This window comes from Pempheris klunzingeri, chromosome 17, assembly GCF_042242105.1.
Source record: "Pempheris klunzingeri isolate RE-2024b chromosome 17, fPemKlu1.hap1, whole genome shotgun sequence".
Taxonomy (NCBI): domain Eukaryota; kingdom Metazoa; phylum Chordata; class Actinopteri; order Acropomatiformes; family Pempheridae; genus Pempheris; species Pempheris klunzingeri.
In genome coordinates, this window is record NC_092028.1 from 17,421,193 (window position 1) to 17,437,996 (window position 16,804).

Here is a 16,804-nt window from a genome sequence, read left to right on the forward strand (position 1 = left end):
TTGAGGGTTTCAGCCGCTGAGCAGGCATCCGAGCTGAATCATTTGCACTATGGCTTCGGATCAAGAGAAGAACAGACAGCGTGTCAAACAGCTTCTGGGGAAACCCGGGAATGGAAACTGTGCCGACTGCGGAGCTGCAGGTAGGCTGGAGGGGAGGCACTCACAGATGCTGTCATTCCTGAGTCTGTTCATGCATTCTGTGACTACCCCATGTCTGTGATTTTCATGTCTGATATCATTAACTAAAAGTAGTTTACTGTAGGTTGTTTACCACCATTTCACAAGTGCGCTTCCAGTCACACAAAATCCTACGTGGTCGTTGAGTTTCTCTCATGTCAGACAGTCACGATGTGGTCTGGGTCATGAAATATAGAATAGTTGACTTCTTCACCTCTTCACACGCACAAGAGCAATTATTCCAGTGAGGACCATCTGAATAATGCACAAGCCTTTTAAAACCATATTTATTCAGTAGGGATCTGGCAGTTTTCACAGATAACTTTACAAATGAGTAACACATGTAAAAAAAAAGTGTTAACTTAAAGCTCAGTCATGGTTGAAAAGTTTTTAACAAAATCTATTCATTACAATTCCTACTCTTATTTCTAGGCGGGGTGTCTTTTTCAGGTGTACTATGTGTTGGTTTAGGGGCCAAATATGGATTCATCTCTCCTTTTGCATGTACACATGTGGCCACACACCCTGATGGTCACGCCTAGGTTTACACTTCACTTCAGATCTCCATTTCAGCACACAGTGAGAAACAGGTGTGGTTTTGGAAATAAGGCTCACGCAGCCTGAGTGAAAGTCAGAAAGGTATGGTCTAGTTTGCTGAATGCTTTAGGCCTTAGTTGGTTTTGCTCTTCTTATTACTAAGATGTGAAAATGCGATGAGCTCAAAAATACATTACAGCATTTACTTACTCATCTCTCTTCAAGTCCACTCGTCCAGGCCTCTTTAAAGGTCGCTCACATTTAAGGCTGCAACAAACGATTGTTTTCATTATTGATATTTATTATCTGATGATTACTTTTCAAATGAATCGTACCGTCTAAGCCCATGGTGATTTCTGACATGTCTCTTTTTGTAAAAAAAAAAAAGACCTTACAGTGAATTAAACAGGCACAATTACAAGTGCAATGCAACACAAATACTAATACAGAACTATGCTTTAAGCTGCATAATACATTATTGTGTTGTTGATGGCTTCCCCATGCCAAAACATGTTGTCATCTTGCTGCTAATGGGCTATCTGACATTGTGTGCATCCTATTTTCTCAGAGAGCGACTGTCTCAGCTGCAGCAGGCCACAGGCCCACAGAGCATAGAGGAGATGGGAGTGGCCAACCACACATCAGCCTCTTGTCTCCTGTGTACAGATGCTCAGTATTACATGTGTGCAGCTTTGCGATTATGCACAAGGAAGCAATAGTGTTTTTTTTTTTTTTTCTTGTTCTCGTGCTATTTTCTTTCCAGCGTGTGTTCACTTAGTCTTCATTAGCGATGGCTGAAGGGCTGCAGGACCCTCTGATACAAACCGCTTCACGCTGTCCCAGTTCTGTGGCTCAGTCACAAAGCAGCTGTAATCTCACCTTGCATTGATGAGAGTAATGGTTCTGAAAATTAGATTTTAAGGTGTAGGTGGACCTGTGTGTGTGTGTGTATGTGTGTGTGTGTAGCTGTTCACTCATTTGCTGCAACTCTTGTCTGTTCTGTGTCTGAATTTGAATGGATCCCCTAAAAAATAGTTTGAACTCTGATGTTCTGACCTTCCACTGAACTTTTTGAAAACATGGCCAAATGTCCAAAATGCTGAAACTTACTATTACTTTCAGTTTATGAGTTTCATGTCAGGTCTTCAGCGCGTTTTCTTTTTGTGGGCACAGAAGTGTCTGAGGTAGAATTGACTCATATGTAGCTTATGCAAAGAGGCTGTGAATATAAGTGTGAATGACATGTTGCACACACAGACATACGTGCAACATACCTTTACAACCTTTGCATAATCCCAGGTTCCATCAAACCTTATAGCCCTTTATTTAGAGACTAGAAACAATTGTCATCTAAATGCATGCTAAAAAAAATGCATGTTAAAAATAGAACATTTTCTCAATAGCAGCAATATGGTATATTTTTGTGAGTTTTTTAAAGATATTTCGTCAGCAGCTACCGGACACTAAATGTGGGCTGTTGTTGTGTGAAAACTTTCCCGTGCAGACATTGTGTAGGGCTTATATGTGTGTGTGGGCAGATATAGCATCTAAGAAATACTACCCTGCCGGGGGGATTTAAGGTGAGCAATGAGCGGTGCAGAGTCTGCTCTCTCACTGCTCGCACCCCACTGAAAAATAGAAAGGAAACACCCAGTCTGCCTGTTCACAAACCTAAATTACAACCCAGATCTTGACAGACATTGTTTTTACCCGAGTGTTGGTTATGTGTAAAAGTGGTAGAGGGTGTTATGCCAATGACGTGGATGTGGATTTGTTGAATCTAGGTCGTGGAGACCAGCTCACTGCACTTTGGGTGACTTGCTTTCTGCATAGGCTGAAGTGAACACATGTGGAAAATGTATTGTTTAAGATACAAAGGCAAATTATTTTGTGTTGAGGGAGCTTATCAAGACCGCGCTGTGATAGTTCTGTTAGCCTGTGAAAATGTGCTTAAAGCTTGGTTGTCTGCTGTCCTCTGTGGTCAGCCTTCTTCAGATATAGCTGGGCTATCAGTGTCTGTCAGGAGGAAGTTCAGAAAAGTTATTTTGAGCTTTCAATGGTTTTTGTGTGCATCTACATGTGTCTTTATGGTGCGTTGCAGATCCGGAATGGGCATCGTATACCCTGGGTGTGTTTGTGTGTCACAGCTGCTCAGGCCTCCATAGAAACATCGCTCAGATCAGCAAGGTGAAATCTGTCCTGCTGGATCCCTGGAGCTCCTCTGAGTTGGAGGTGAGGACGACTTTCTGTCTGTTATTTGTGCAAATCCTAAACAAAGTGGAAAGGCCTGCGTTTTGTAAGAGAAGATCAGCCATCGATTACAGTCTGAAACTTGGCTTGAAGAGCCGTCTGCAGCCTCTGGCCTCTCCCTCGCCCCGCCCTCCCTGCTCCGCTGCGAGCATCCCTCACCTCCCTGCCGCTCCGCCCCTGCACCCCTGCTCGGAAGAATAAGACAAGTCATCCGTCTCAATTCAGTATAGATGCCCTGAAAGGCACGAGCCAGCATCTGGCACATACAACTGCTATCTTTGTGTACGTGTGTGTGCTGAATCCTGAAGACTTGAAAACTCGCTTTCAAAACAGGTTGATTTTACGGTGAAAATATCAAGAATGAGAAAAAACGAATAACGTATTGCTTTAATTCACCCAGCTTTTGTCAGACGGTTTTTGGTGTGTTTTGTCACTAGCTCTTTCTCTCTGTTTCCCCCTTTCTCTGTCTTTCTCTTCTTTGATTTGAGTGTGTGTATGCGTGTGGGATTCGAGCTGTGTGCTAATGCATGCTGAGCAGTGTCCTTTGCACTAAATGCAGTGACACAAAAGAAGCAGCAGCCATGGCAGCAGCACTGCCTCCCTCTGGGCAAGGTGTCAGCCACACAAACACTGAGCCGCAAGCGCCTCATTATGTTTGTGTGTGTGTAGAAATCCACATACACACTGATATCACTTACGAACACTTCTTTTCTCCCCCTCTGCAGTTTATGGAGTCCACGGGTAACAATGCTGCCAAGGCTAAATATGAACAGATAGTTCCTGCCTTCTATTACTGCCCCACATACACAGACTGCACGTAAGTGATTTGTCTTCCTCTGTCCTCCTTAATATCTGAGCGGGTGTTTCTGCCACCTGTGCACAAGTAGTCACCTCTAAAAGTGAGACCTGCAGCACAGGTGGATACTGTAGAAACTAGCATACACTTTCATGTCTTTATACTGAAGTCTAAAAGCCTCTGTTAAAACCAGGTTTGCTCAAATGTTTAAAGTTTATGTTGGGGTTTCACCTATTGACATTTATCCATACAGTGAGTAATGCTGATGTTACCAACCTCAGGCCATGACAATTGTAATGCCTCTCTGCATTACTGGCAATACGTTTTCCAGATGAACAACATCGCAAACCTTTTCACAACATAATCACAATATACATCAGCAATGAGACAGTAAAATATTACTAAAAGCAGCTTTAGGACTGCTATTATTGTTCCACAGGTGGATGCATTCATTAACATCAGGGGCAACAAGTGGTTTTGCATGGCAGGCAGACACGCAGAAACTCCTCAGTGATAAGAAGGGCAAGTTCCTGTCGTTTGAACAGGAAGCAACAGCTCAGTACAAGTTGGGTTTCTACTTAACCGTCCAGTGATATGAATAACAGCATGTGGCGACAAAACACTATGATATTTATTTTATTTATTTTATGGACATGCATTTTGTTTAGGAGGGGTGACTGTTTAAGGCAGTACAAAGGAAAAGGATGAGTGGATAAAAAAAAAAGAGAGAAAGGCAAATCCATTATGTGTGAAGGGCTCTGAGCACTCTAGGAGGAGCTGTACGAAGCCATTACACTAAACACTGGGATGCTGATTTGGTGAAAGTGTCACGGCTGGTTAAGCACGGTAAAATGATCCTGGTGAGAAGCGTACTGAAGGTGCATACACATGCAAGGCGTTTATTTGTTTATTTGTGATGCTTTGTGAAAGAAAGTCCAGAAAAATTAATTGAACAAAGATGGATATGAGAGGATGAGCCAAGGACTGTTCAGCTCCAGTCCTGCGGGGCTGGAGAAGGTAATAAGCTACAGCTCTGGCTCTGCAGGACTGGGAATGAACAGCCCCGGTGGAGATTTTGCATGATTTTACCTCGGAGGCTCGAAAGCACAAGCATCAAACATCAGACAGAGCTGAGGGTCTAACACCGACTGTCCTGCAGGCTCCTGCGGGAACAATGGATCCGAGCCAAGTACGAGAGGAAGGAGTTTATTTGTGTGGAGAAGCAGGAGCCCTACTCGGCAGGTAAGAATTGGATGTGTCTCTGTACAGTTATGGGCACAAACACGTCATACTTCTTGTTGTCTCACACAGTTTCCCCCTATTCAGCAGTGGATGAATACTCAGCAGGGACACGGCATCATTTATTTATCGTTACAAACATTCTTGAGTGAAATGGCTGATGACTGAAAGAGGAAGGGAAGGGAGGCCTCAACTCATACCCCACTTTGCTGCTTCCACACAAAGAAATAGTTCAATATTTTTTACAGCATATAACTACTCTGAAAACATATTTTTTTCTCTGTATGTCTGGTTTAAGATGCATTGGTTTAACAGTAAGCCATAAAGGTGTTAGTAGATAAACCTTTTCGCCGTGAGTGGATCCAGCCTGGCTGTTTCCTCTTGCTTCCAGTCTTTATTAGCTCCATATGTAACACATAGAAAGGAGACTGACATTTCCTCATCTAACCCTGGGACAGAAAGCCAATAAGCATATTTCCAAAATGTTTAACTGTCAGTGTAATGTATGTCGTAATCTATAAATTTAATCAACATCCTTCATTTATTTATTCTAATATCATAATGCGCTCTCGGTGTATGATTGCTTATCTGTGATATGACAGATATGATAATATTCTGCAGGATTGGCTCTGCTGCAGTAAAGCAGGACAAACTTTCATCCTGTTCATCCTGTTTTACGAACTCACTGAGGATCTTGTGAGAAAAGTCTGTCTTTCTGTTTGGGTTCACTGTGTGTGGCAGGAGATGCTATTTGCTTGCTAATAGCATTACCCTGTCCCGGCGTAATAATAACAACACATGGCCCGGTGGGCACCATTACCCACAGCTCATTTACATCGCTCAGCCCAATTAGCCCACCAGTCAGGCGCTTTGACGGCTCGTTGGGTAGTCTGGCAGATAGACGGCGTGTCAGCGTGGCTTTTGTTACAGAGACGATGAAGGCTGGTCATCAGGGGAGCGAAACTGCCCTTTGCTGTCCTCCTTCAGCTCCTCAGACGTCCTTCTCTGCTCTCCCGTCATGTTTTTGTTATCTACACCCACCGTTGTTTCTTCCTGACTCCAATACGTCTCTCACCCTTTTCTCACCATTTGACTGTTTGAATCCATTTGGTCGTTGGCTTAAGATCAGTTCCTCACTAAACGTGCATTACGTAACCCTTATCTGTCAGTTTTGCTGAATCATGTGTCACAAATGACAAAAGTCTCTTGGCTAATCGCCCTGTGACGCCTCATTAAAAGAGTGACGCAGATCTGAGCGCTAATCAATGGCTCATCAGCTAATTCATTATTCATGCCCCCTACTAAAAGCCACCTCCAGTGTTTTGGCACTGCAGACTATTAAGCATTTTGAACAACTGGCAACAGTCATGGAGGTGGCCAGCTGGGGTGAGGGGCGGGGTGCACCAAAATGATTTGTAAAGTAACTTTTTAACATTTTAGTTAACCAGGCAGCACCTAGTTTATGATACTAACGTCACTGTAAGGGGATATTAGGATGTTTAATATGCAACTTCTATGAGGATATATTAAATTTTACTACGTCATTACCTGAATGATATGTACGGGTGCCCACAGGTGGAGTAATCGTTGTTGAGGAATACACTTACATCTGCCGCATCTACATTCATGTGTCATATACATTTATCAAACATGTATATAGTGTACTATTTACAAATAGTGGAGTTTAAAGAGAAGTGACACTTTTTTTTTTTTCTGGTAGGGAATTAAATAAAAGATCTGAAACATGAGGCACGTGATCCCACAGAGGTGTGTCAAGACCTTTTAAACAGTAGTGTTATTTATCTATTAAAGGATACATCCACTGTTTTTCAGCCTGCATTTAGTAAAATTCCCATTAGTTTTAATCATGCAGAGCCCAACTTCATTTCAAAAAGAAAACGAAGGGGAAGCTGTCAATAGAATCAGTCATGTGTAAATGCTCTGCTGATTAAAAAAAAACCAACAACAACAAAAAACTGACTTCTGTGCCAGAAACAGGAAGTTGTGCAAAATGTAACCAGAAGACATTGTTTGTGGCCATTTTAGTAGAAAATGTAAAGGCCCGACTGTGTTACTCCACACCGTCACTGTGTAAGTTTATGGGCGGGTCTTTCTCTGCAAACTGGTTGTAGGATGATGTAATTTCTATAGCCACGGTGTCAAGTTCACACTAACGTTACACAAGCCACAATCACAGTTCCTTTTTAGTCAGGCTAAGTTTTCACAGGGTTACAACTGAACAGCTCGCATTTGCAAAACGACATTAGGTAGTTTTAAGAAGTGAACTACAGCAGGAAATGTTTGGTTGGTGTGATTGGTGCTGTTTCAAAAAGACAAGGCAAAATCGCACTTTAAGGTAGTCGAGGCAAGGCGCCATCATCGAAGTCTCATGACCGTCAAACCGCTCTCTGTCTCTCTCTCCCTCTCTGTCAATGGCCTCTTGTGTTGTGCTGTGCAGAGGTTTGGAGCATGTGGCTGCGTGTCTGTGCCACGGAGGAAGAATGGCCTCTTTTGTCTACAAGTATTCTATATGACTTTGCCCCCAGACTTTAGGCCTGGAGAAACTTGCAGCGATCTGTAGAGGACGTGAGGAAAGACAGACGCTGTGGTCCAAGACTGTCTTTGCTCTGCTGAGTGTTCGCAAATCTTTGACACCCTGTTGCAACAGTGAATGAATTATCCTCTCTGCTGTGTTCTGCCGTCCCCCCACCACCTCCTCTCAGCGGTGGAAGAAAACTTTCTGGCTCATGAATAATTGATAAAGCCATTGCTCAACCAGAAGTTTACTGCTGTCTGTGGCCCACACCACGAGGACTGTATTGATGTACAAAGAAGCCAGGAACTGAAGCAAGAGAAGGGAATAAAGGGATGGATGGAGTGTTTCCTTATTTCAGATGCATGTCCTAGAGGAAACTGGCGACTGGGATGTAATTTGCTTTTGACTGTGGCACTTTACTTTCAATGGAAATGCTGTTCATGCACAGTTCATTCCTGCAGGGGAAATGATGTATCAGATGTCACTAATGTAGTCTGCTTTTTTGATTACATTTCCATGCAATGAGAAAGCAACTAAGTGCTATTTGTATGTGGCTCTGAGGCGATATATTGGATTTTTTTTGTAAAACATTTCTCATAACTTTTTTTATTTTTTATATATATATATATATAAAAAATAAATACCACACCCATTAAATAAGTGAATTGAAAAAGATGCTTACCACCCTGAAAACTAAAATAAAAAAGCTGAAAACTGAGAACTTCCTTGATGATAAAAATAATGAGGTACTGTAGAAGTACAGTTTGGTGTCACAGCTGAAGGTCGCCCAAATGTGTCTCTGTTCTCACTTGAATCTGCCAAAAGTTTCCTTTTTTAAAATTTGTTTATTGTAGCGTTATCATTCCAGTTCTCAGATATTTGGAGAGAAAACAATTCAGATCCTTTTGCTGATTCGTGCAAGTTAGTTACTGTGTGTGTGTGTGTGTGTGTGTGTGTGTGTGCGCGTGCGATGCCTGGGTGTGTACAGGGCAATGACAATGCATTTCTTCCTGCAGTGTCGTTTCTGTTGGCTCACACTGGTTATGGGCAGAGAGGCCAGTGTCAGGAACAGGCTCGGGAACAGAGCCAACAAGATCTGTGTGTGTGTGTGTGTGAGAGAGAGAGAGAGAGAGAGAGAGAGAGAGAGAGAGAGAGAGAGAGAGAGAGAGAGAGAGAGAGAGAGAGAGAGAGAGAGAGAGAGAGAGAGAGAGAGAGATGGGACGGGCATGTTTGATATCGCCTATTATTTAGAAGAGATTGATGGAGCAAATCCACTGATTGGCTTGTTAGAAAAAAAATATACATTCTGACAAACATGCTTTGGTGGTTGTTACTCTGAAAGTCTTTGTGTGTTGGGGAGAGAGATGCAGCTTGTTTCACTAGTGTGCAGGCTTGCAGAGGAAGCCATCATTTTGAAGCTGAATTATTTATGTGTGGTAAAAGCAGAGGTGCTTCGTCCCACCACTGCTGAACTGCTTGAAACAGTGACCACAGCTAAAAGTGTGCACACACACACACACACACCGCACAAAGTCACCTATACTACACGTCTGTGCAGTGCTGAAGCTTCCAGTGTTTCTGAGTCGGTGTCCTGATTACATGATCTGGCAAACTCTACGTGACCACTGTTGAAGTCATGCACATTTACTGTTTTAGTACTCGGTGTACTGGATAATTGGGCATAAGAGACGGTTTTATAATAACCTCTGTGTAAACAACATACTGTATTCAGCATTAATTTGAATTTGAAAAGAATTTTGTGGGGTTAATTCAAGTGAAGGAAGCTGCTTGATTACCACCCGATTACTGGCATAATAAAATCATTCATGACAATTAAAGCTGCACTAATCATGAGCTTTAAATAAAAGTGGATGTAGTGGCTTTGTGTAATATGCAGCTCTACAGAGCATTTTGCTTTTCTGGCATAGTCCACTGCCTCATTTCCACCGGCAGCAGACAGCTGTTTCTGGCAACAACAGAAAAAAGCTCTGAATAACCTTCAGTATGCTACCTGATCAGCACCAAACAGCTGGCAGACAAAGTTAGCCAGTAGCTGAATATAGTGGCGCATTTGGCAACTTAAGAGCCACGTATTGAAGACCAAACAGTTATTGGACCTTCATTTTTTTTTATGTCCAGAAACACAAATCCAGGTGACTGCTAATGTCGCTCTGTGTCTGCTGAATGTGTACAATGGTAATTTGCTGCCAGGTTTGCCATGTGAACGTTATAAGGTGATAATGCATCAGCGTTGTGCTCTCAGATTGTTCTGCTGCCTCCAACTGGCCAAGAGGTCAACTAGTGCAGCTTAAAGGTTTTTATCATATTAGCGAAGCTGAATGTTCTATAGTCACCATTTGTCAATTTCTGTTCTATTTGAATGTTAGATATTGGGGTATTTTATTAAATGTCTGTCTTCCATGTCAATGGAATTGGACCCTTGTGCCCCCCCCCCCCCCCCCCCCCCCCCCCCCCCCTCACCTGACAGGCTACAGAGAGGGGTTTCTATGGAAACGAGGCAGAGACAACGGACAGTACCTCAGCCGAAAATTTATTCTGTCTGAACGAGAAGGCGTTTTGAAGTACTTCAACAAGCATGATGTGAGTGCTTCTCTTTCAGTGTTTGATCTGCTGATCTCTGTGTTAATCTTGACTTTATTTAAAAAAAAAGTAAGTTCCAGTCTAAAAATCATAGCGGTGAGAAAAAAGAGAAGAATCACGCTTTCATAGACTGTAATGTTACATCGTGTATAGATAACTGATATATGATAAACTTCATCCTTTTCTGTTCCATGGACTATTAAGAGCATTTGACTATCTTCTGCAAACATCTGTCCTTTCCTCAGGCCAGAGAGCCCAAAGCAATAATGAAGATCAATACTGTGAATGCAACCTTCCAGCCGACAAAAATCGGCACTGCCCACGGCCTGCAGATAACCTATTTGAAGGACAACAGCACGAGGAATATCTTCGTGTACCACGAGGATGGAAAGGTGAGGAGCAGCGCCTCTCTGTGACGGTGTAGGTGGGAGGTCTGAGCGTGCAGGAAGAGGCAGGTGTTGTCCCCCCTGCAGGAAATGGTGTGTCATTACAAGTTAATGTAATTCAGGTTTAGTTACACTGTATGACCCTTAATGGCTAAAAGTTTCTTTCTGTGAGAATATACTTCTTCCAAATGGAACACAGCTCCTTTGGGGTTTTCAAATGTCATTTCTAGTTTTAATGCCATTTAAAAAAAAAAAAAAAAGCCATTTTGGTCTATTAATTAGTGCTGTGGAGGGAATTGGACTATCAGGGCTGGTGCTCGTGAGGATAAGATGATAACTCCTTCATTTCCTGCCTTGAAGGAAATGGTGGATTGGTTGAACGCCATCAGAGCAGCCAGGTTTCACTACCTGCAGGTGGCGTTTCCTGGAGCTCCCAACTCTGATGTGAGTGTACACACACACACACACACACACACACACACACACACACACACACACATACACACTAACACACACACACACACACACACACACTCTAACACATGGCCATAGATACAATTGTGGACATTTGAGCACAACAAATTCCTGGGGATTTGGGAGTTTTTGCAAACTAGGGTGATGTAACACCCTAGAGTCCACAATTAAAAAAGAAAATTCAAGTAATAGTTATTTAATTGGCTGATTCAAGTATTTCCAGGTATATTTAAATCTAATTACTGTCATGTATTGACTAAATGTGTTAACACTTTAAGTATTGAAACATGCACACCTGAGTTGTGGAGACACCATGCGGACACCATGAAGACTTTTCTGATATTGAAGAAAAAAAAAACTTCAAATGTGAAATATCCAACTGATTAAAGATTAAATCTTTGGCCACAGTATATCTGAGATATTGACTAAGGCCTTGCACACATGCACACTTAGTTTATCAGTGACTCAGCAAAGTCTCCTTGCTCTGTTTGCGTAGTTGCTGCCAAAGCTAACCAGGAGCTACATAAAGGAGGGCTACATGCAGAAGACCGGTCCAAAGGTAATGCATTTGTTCTTCTGCAACATTTGTGTTGATAGGATACTTTTCCACGACATGACTGGAGGATTGGGGAAATAAGCACAGCCTGTAAACGCCTCTTGCAGAGCGTGAAGTTACATATTTGACATATCTACGAATCAAGCTGCTCCCACATGTTTCTCTCCTGTTTCTATTCCCAAAGCACACAGAGGGCTTCAAGAAGAGATGGTTCACGATGGATGACAGGAGGCTGATGTACTTCAAAGATCCACTGGTATTAAAGCTGCACGTCAGAAGGAAACTGGTGTAGTTGCACTCTGCTACCAGCAGATGTTGCTATGCCTTATTCTCTACTGTGAATCAGTCTGTCAATTTTGGAACGCCAGTGCACTCAAAAATGATTTAGAGGTGCATGTTTGTGTTCCTTTTTAATGAAACTACAAATGAGAGTTTTAGCCCAGATGATTACACTGTATGTGTTTCTCCCTCTGCTTCCCAGGATGCCTACGCCCGAGGTGAGGTGTTCATCGGCAGTAAGGAAAACGGCTACATTGTGCTTCCTGGCCTGCCCCCGAACATTCAGGGCTACCATTGGCAGTTTGGAATTACCATAGTGACCCCAGAGAGGAAGTTTCTATTTGCGTGCGAGACTGAAGAGGACCAGAAAGACTGGATCGCCGCGGTGCAGACCGTTCTCAACAGACCAATGCTGCCGCAGGAGTACGCAGGTACATTGAAGTTGAGTCATTATTTATTAAGCTCTTTTCTTTGTCAATTCCTGAGTCTGAAACATACGTTTTCCTGTTCTCTCTGCAGTGGAGGCCTATTTTAAACACAAACCATGACGCTTAGTGTTTGAAGAACGAGGAGGAGGGAGCAGAGCTGGAGGAAGAGAAGGACCTGCGATATATACTTTATCACATAGTGGAAACCTTTATAAAAACGTAAGGGTGACGGAGACGAGGACCTTAAGGTGAGACAACTTGAACCACAGTTACCATTCCCATCGTGACTCTACCTGCCCCCACATTATGTGCCAGACCCATTTCTTAGGGAGCCCTCCTGCTCATGAATGTTAGCCTAACTCACTCATCTGTCGTGTGACTTACATACTTGAAAGAGGTCAATCATCCTGACCTGAATGTGCAGAAGTTGTTTGCGTTTTCCTTGTTTGTAGGAATCAGAATAGTTGCTGCTCAGATTTCTGTTCTCAGTTAACTAGTATTATAAATGTATAAACACAGTGGGGTCCAAAAGTCTGAGGCCACATTGAAAATCTCTTTTCCCACATAAACCTGGAAATACTCAGTCTGAGGATTCAGAAACAGTTAAACATCAGAAGGTATGATATGCGAAATGAAGAAATATTTAGGATTTTGCATGTCTAGTGATCAGATTTAAGGAAATTTGTGGCACTGACCAACTTTTTAAAAAAAAAGTTTATGAATCTTCCAACTTTGATTTCCAGGTTTATGAGGAAAAATGACATGTTCACTGTGGGTTTTTGGACCCCACTGTGTATTACTCTGATGTTTAATAACTGAATTAACCTTGCATTTCAACCAAGTGTACAAATTGTGTCTTTCTGGCCAGTTATGTGCAAACTATCTGACACAGGAGTGATATTTCAGTATGAAGGAATACTACTTACATGGTCTGATACTTGCACACATACTCACATTTATTTCCATGTACGAGTACAATGATATTTAATTCAATGTATTTATTTTGTCTAATTTGCTATTTGCAGCTTGTAATGGTATGGTGCCAAATCACTGCACACAAGCTATTTTTGCTATTTTGTACATATTTAAGCAGCTGAATGTAAACTGCTTTGTGATGTCTATCACGTTTAACAATCAACTTGCATTCCTTTGGTCTTTTTTGTAAAACGCCATAAAAATTGTGATTCAAGTTAGCATTTACTGTCATGTGGTATAATTGTTAATCCAGCAGAGGGAGACAAAGGAACGTTTTTAAACATACTATAACCCCACAAACCTCAAGTGTTCATCAAGCTCAAACTCCAGGTGTGCACACTAAATTATTCTTTAATGCTTAAGACAGACAGGTGAAGGTGTCTTTGAGTTGTGATGTGATGTGACAGTGTTCTCTACCCTTCTGATGTGCCACCACAAGACATCACATGTCCTCAGAACTAACCTCCCAGTTGTGGAAGAGGAGAGCTTGTGTGAAGTGAATCTGAAATATGGTCACTATTAAAATGGGTAAAAGCCACATTACCTTCTGTTTTATTGTAGTTAACTTTCATTTACAAGAAGTTGCACATTGAAAAGTAGTAAAACCAAAACTCAGTACATTACTCTGAACATCAAGACTGGAAAAATGTACAGTAAATGCTGTACGGGGATATTCGGTTTCTATGACTAAGATGAAATCTACCAAAGCAACAGTCATATAAAAAGAGGCCTATGCTTCTTTTATGAAGAACAGGTTAAATACTGTTAACAGATAAGAAACATGGCACTATTATACCCCATTTATATATTCATGAATGGAAACTAAAAACAAGACAGGAAATACAGCAGCCAACTAATGTTTATACATTCCTTACAAATGAAACATTCAAAATTAAATATACATTAGTGTCATACAATACTCTAGGTAACTTTACCAATATACTGTAGCTCTATATTCCCACCCACATTCTTATTTACCATCTAAAGTGCTATTCTCCTCAAACCTTTTTTTTTTTTTTTTTACATGCAGAAAAAAAGTATCTACATCCTGTTTGTCAAAAGCAAACTGTATATAGATTACATACAGTATGTTTGACCGTCTGTTTTTAGAGAATAATTTCAAAATAATATATGTAATCAAGAGGAGAGGTTGCATTAGAGCGCTCCAAAAATCCCCAAAATGTTTTAGGTTCTGTGATCCATGCACTGCCATGTTTCTGAAAGTCTGTTTAAACTATTGTATACTTCATTTTTTTTTTTTTTTTTTGCATCTAGCATGAATTCAAATCTACTAACAGAATCATTTATTGTGGCTGATATCCTGTACTCCTTGTATACAAAACAGCAACATCCATTTAGTTTTTTTTGTAGAAGTAGTAATATTACCAAATATCCACAGCTGGATCATGAAAATGCTTGGACTGAGTTTATGCTGGTGAGCTAAATTGGCTCCGAAGAGCCTGTTGATTTACTGACATGAACACTGAACTGTGGAAGAAGACACATCACTATCACTGCACGTCTGCTATGAGCATTCATCCACACGCTGACCAGGAAGATGACTCAACCAAAACGACGACTGCCACTGACATTTTTAAATGGATGTGAGAAATAAATGGCTTTACAAGACATGTATCTTGTGTCTGTAAAAACACAAAATGACGGTGTGATTTAAATCCCTTCACAATAAAACAACCACACAAGGTAATACAAAGGTATTCAGGTATCCAGTACAGCTACACTTATGGAAGAAAATGTCCATTAATAGGTTAATAACTGAGGTGTGCAGCGTTTAGCTTTTGTCTCTTGCAAACCATAACCTGGGGCTACATTCACAGCTGCAGAAGGAGTTGGGTGAGGAACAGCAGGACACACAAGATGGAGAAGGGCAGTGAGAGATGGGTGCAGGGCGACAGATGGAGGTTGTGTGGATTGAGAATGGAAAAACAGAGGGACAAAAAGGTTTATACCTCGCTGGAGCTGACTCCTCATCTCTCATCGGGCCAGATATGAACACCAACTGCATGGACAAGAGTGATCTGCACGCACACACACACACGTACACACACACAGAGATCCAGAGGAAAAACTAGGGCAGGCTTTAAGATCTGCAGCAGCCTGTGCTCTTCATCTCCTTGTTTACGTACTCCTGGAGCTTAAACTTCTCACTGGGATCCTTCATAGACCGGTGCTTCAGCTCCCTGAGGCAAAAATAGAGGATAAGATGAGGAGCCACCCACCATAAACACTACAAATTATTAGTTTCTGTCTCAAGTTGCTCCAAAATCTAATTTAGGAACCTGTTATATAAGCAGAAAGTTTCCATCATGCATTTTTTTTTTCAAACTAAAGTACATGAAAACACAGATGACTGAAAATGTCTTTTTCACTTATTCTCCTCAGATGTTTGCTGCTCACTGTGCAGAATGATGTATGTGCAGTTTGACACCAGAGAGCCGCATCCATCTGCTGGAGGGGCAAAGTTTTAAGTGTTCATTTTAATTTCAAGTCAATTCTATTTATATGGCAGCACGCGCACAGAGACCCTCCATCATTAGAATATTGATTCAGATGTAGAAAAACTCCCTCCAGGAAAAAGGGAAGAAACCTATAAATAAATACATCTCAAAAATGTATGAGGAGGATTTTTCTGATAACCCAACATGCAGCTTAGTGCAGGAGTGTGATGAGGAAACATCCAGCGTGCTTATACTGGAAACAGACTTCACAGTGAAGTAGGAGACATCTTGTCCAGCAGTTAAACTTGAAGTGGATTTTCCAATGAGGGAGAAATAGCGGATGTTATTTTGAGGATTTTTTGGTACATTTTTGTGGGAAAAACATCTAATCATTTCTGGCTGACAATTTTAATGTTTGGGTGGGGGGGGGCTAGCAAGTTAATCTTAATCCAGGAGGTTTTTGATTAACTATTTCAAGGTCAAAAGTAAACTTTTACATTTAACAAATTTCTCGATGGCAGTAAACTTTAACTTTAACTTAACTTTAACTTTTATTGTCTGTTCCAGGTAAAAACAGAAATTGTTCTTTTGTCACGGCTGTAAAACAAAGTGCTGTCATATCTTCATCTTTGTAGCTGTGTGGCAATATTTAGTAGATTAAAACGAAAAAACATCTCTTAAATTAAATGAGAGAGAATGATACTCACTTGGCCACTGCAGTGAAAGCCAGCTCTACATTGAGACCTGACCTGGCGCTGGTCTCCATGAAGGGAACCCCAAACTCCTGCGGAGTCAAAGCAGTGACCATTAGTGGAGATGTTCACTCTTTCACGTCCAGAACATTCAAATGTGTGTGTGTGTATTTTCTTTAATGGCTGCTGCTTCTGTGATATGCTGCAAAAACCGAACAGAGACGAGGCCTCTGCATGAAAATTAAACAGAGTTTTACAGCAGAACTTCACAGCACAACAGCGAACTTGTTTATTTTGGTTGAATTCAGCTCAGATGTGATATTTGTCTCCCAGCTTTTCCTCTGCAGTGGAATTTGTCTTAGCCCGCAGTGTAGATAACAAATGTGCTTTTTTTCCCTCTCTCTTGGGCTGAGCCTTAA

At 41.5% G+C, this 16,804-nt stretch overlaps 2 protein-coding genes across 2 annotated transcripts in view; one reads left to right on the forward strand and one right to left on the reverse strand.

The window, feature by feature from the left end:
* The first annotated feature begins 49 nt into the window (after positions 1-49).
* On the forward strand, positions 50-12,892 carry LOC139217006 (arf-GAP with dual PH domain-containing protein 1-like). The gene is made up of 11 exons (XM_070848265.1): positions 50-140; positions 2,816-2,946; positions 3,690-3,781; positions 4,920-5,002; positions 10,024-10,136; positions 10,382-10,528; positions 10,883-10,966; positions 11,493-11,555; positions 11,737-11,808; positions 12,034-12,262; positions 12,351-12,892. Exons 1-11 carry the CDS (start codon positions 50-52, stop codon positions 12,377-12,379), a joined length of 1,134 nt encoding a protein of 377 aa, XP_070704366.1. The 3' UTR covers positions 12,380-12,892.
* Positions 12,893-15,329: 2,437 nt separating this feature from the next.
* Positions 15,330-16,804, reverse strand: part of LOC139217007 (ras-related protein Rab-26-like) — a 47,735-nt gene continuing 46,260 nt past the window's right edge. Inside the window, exons 8-9 of the mRNA XM_070848266.1 lie at positions 16,401-16,477; positions 15,330-15,435 (exon numbers count right to left, since the gene is read on the reverse strand). Coding sequence (XP_070704367.1) covers positions 15,336-15,435; positions 16,401-16,477 — 177 coding nt within the window. The 3' untranslated portion in view covers positions 15,330-15,335. The remainder of the gene's footprint in view (positions 15,436-16,400; positions 16,478-16,804) is intronic.

Coding starts and splice junctions, on each gene's coding strand:
- LOC139217006 (XM_070848265.1), top strand. CDS start 50: ATGGCTTCGGATCAAGAGAAGAACAGACAGCGTGTCAAACAGCTTCTG. Junction 10,967..11,492: donor CTGGAGCTCCCAACTCTGAT/GTGAGTGTACAC, acceptor CTGTTTGCGTAG/TTGCTGCCAAAGCTAACCAG. Junction 11,809..12,033: donor TGTACTTCAAAGATCCACTG/GTATTAAAGCTG, acceptor TCTGCTTCCCAG/GATGCCTACGCCCGAGGTGA.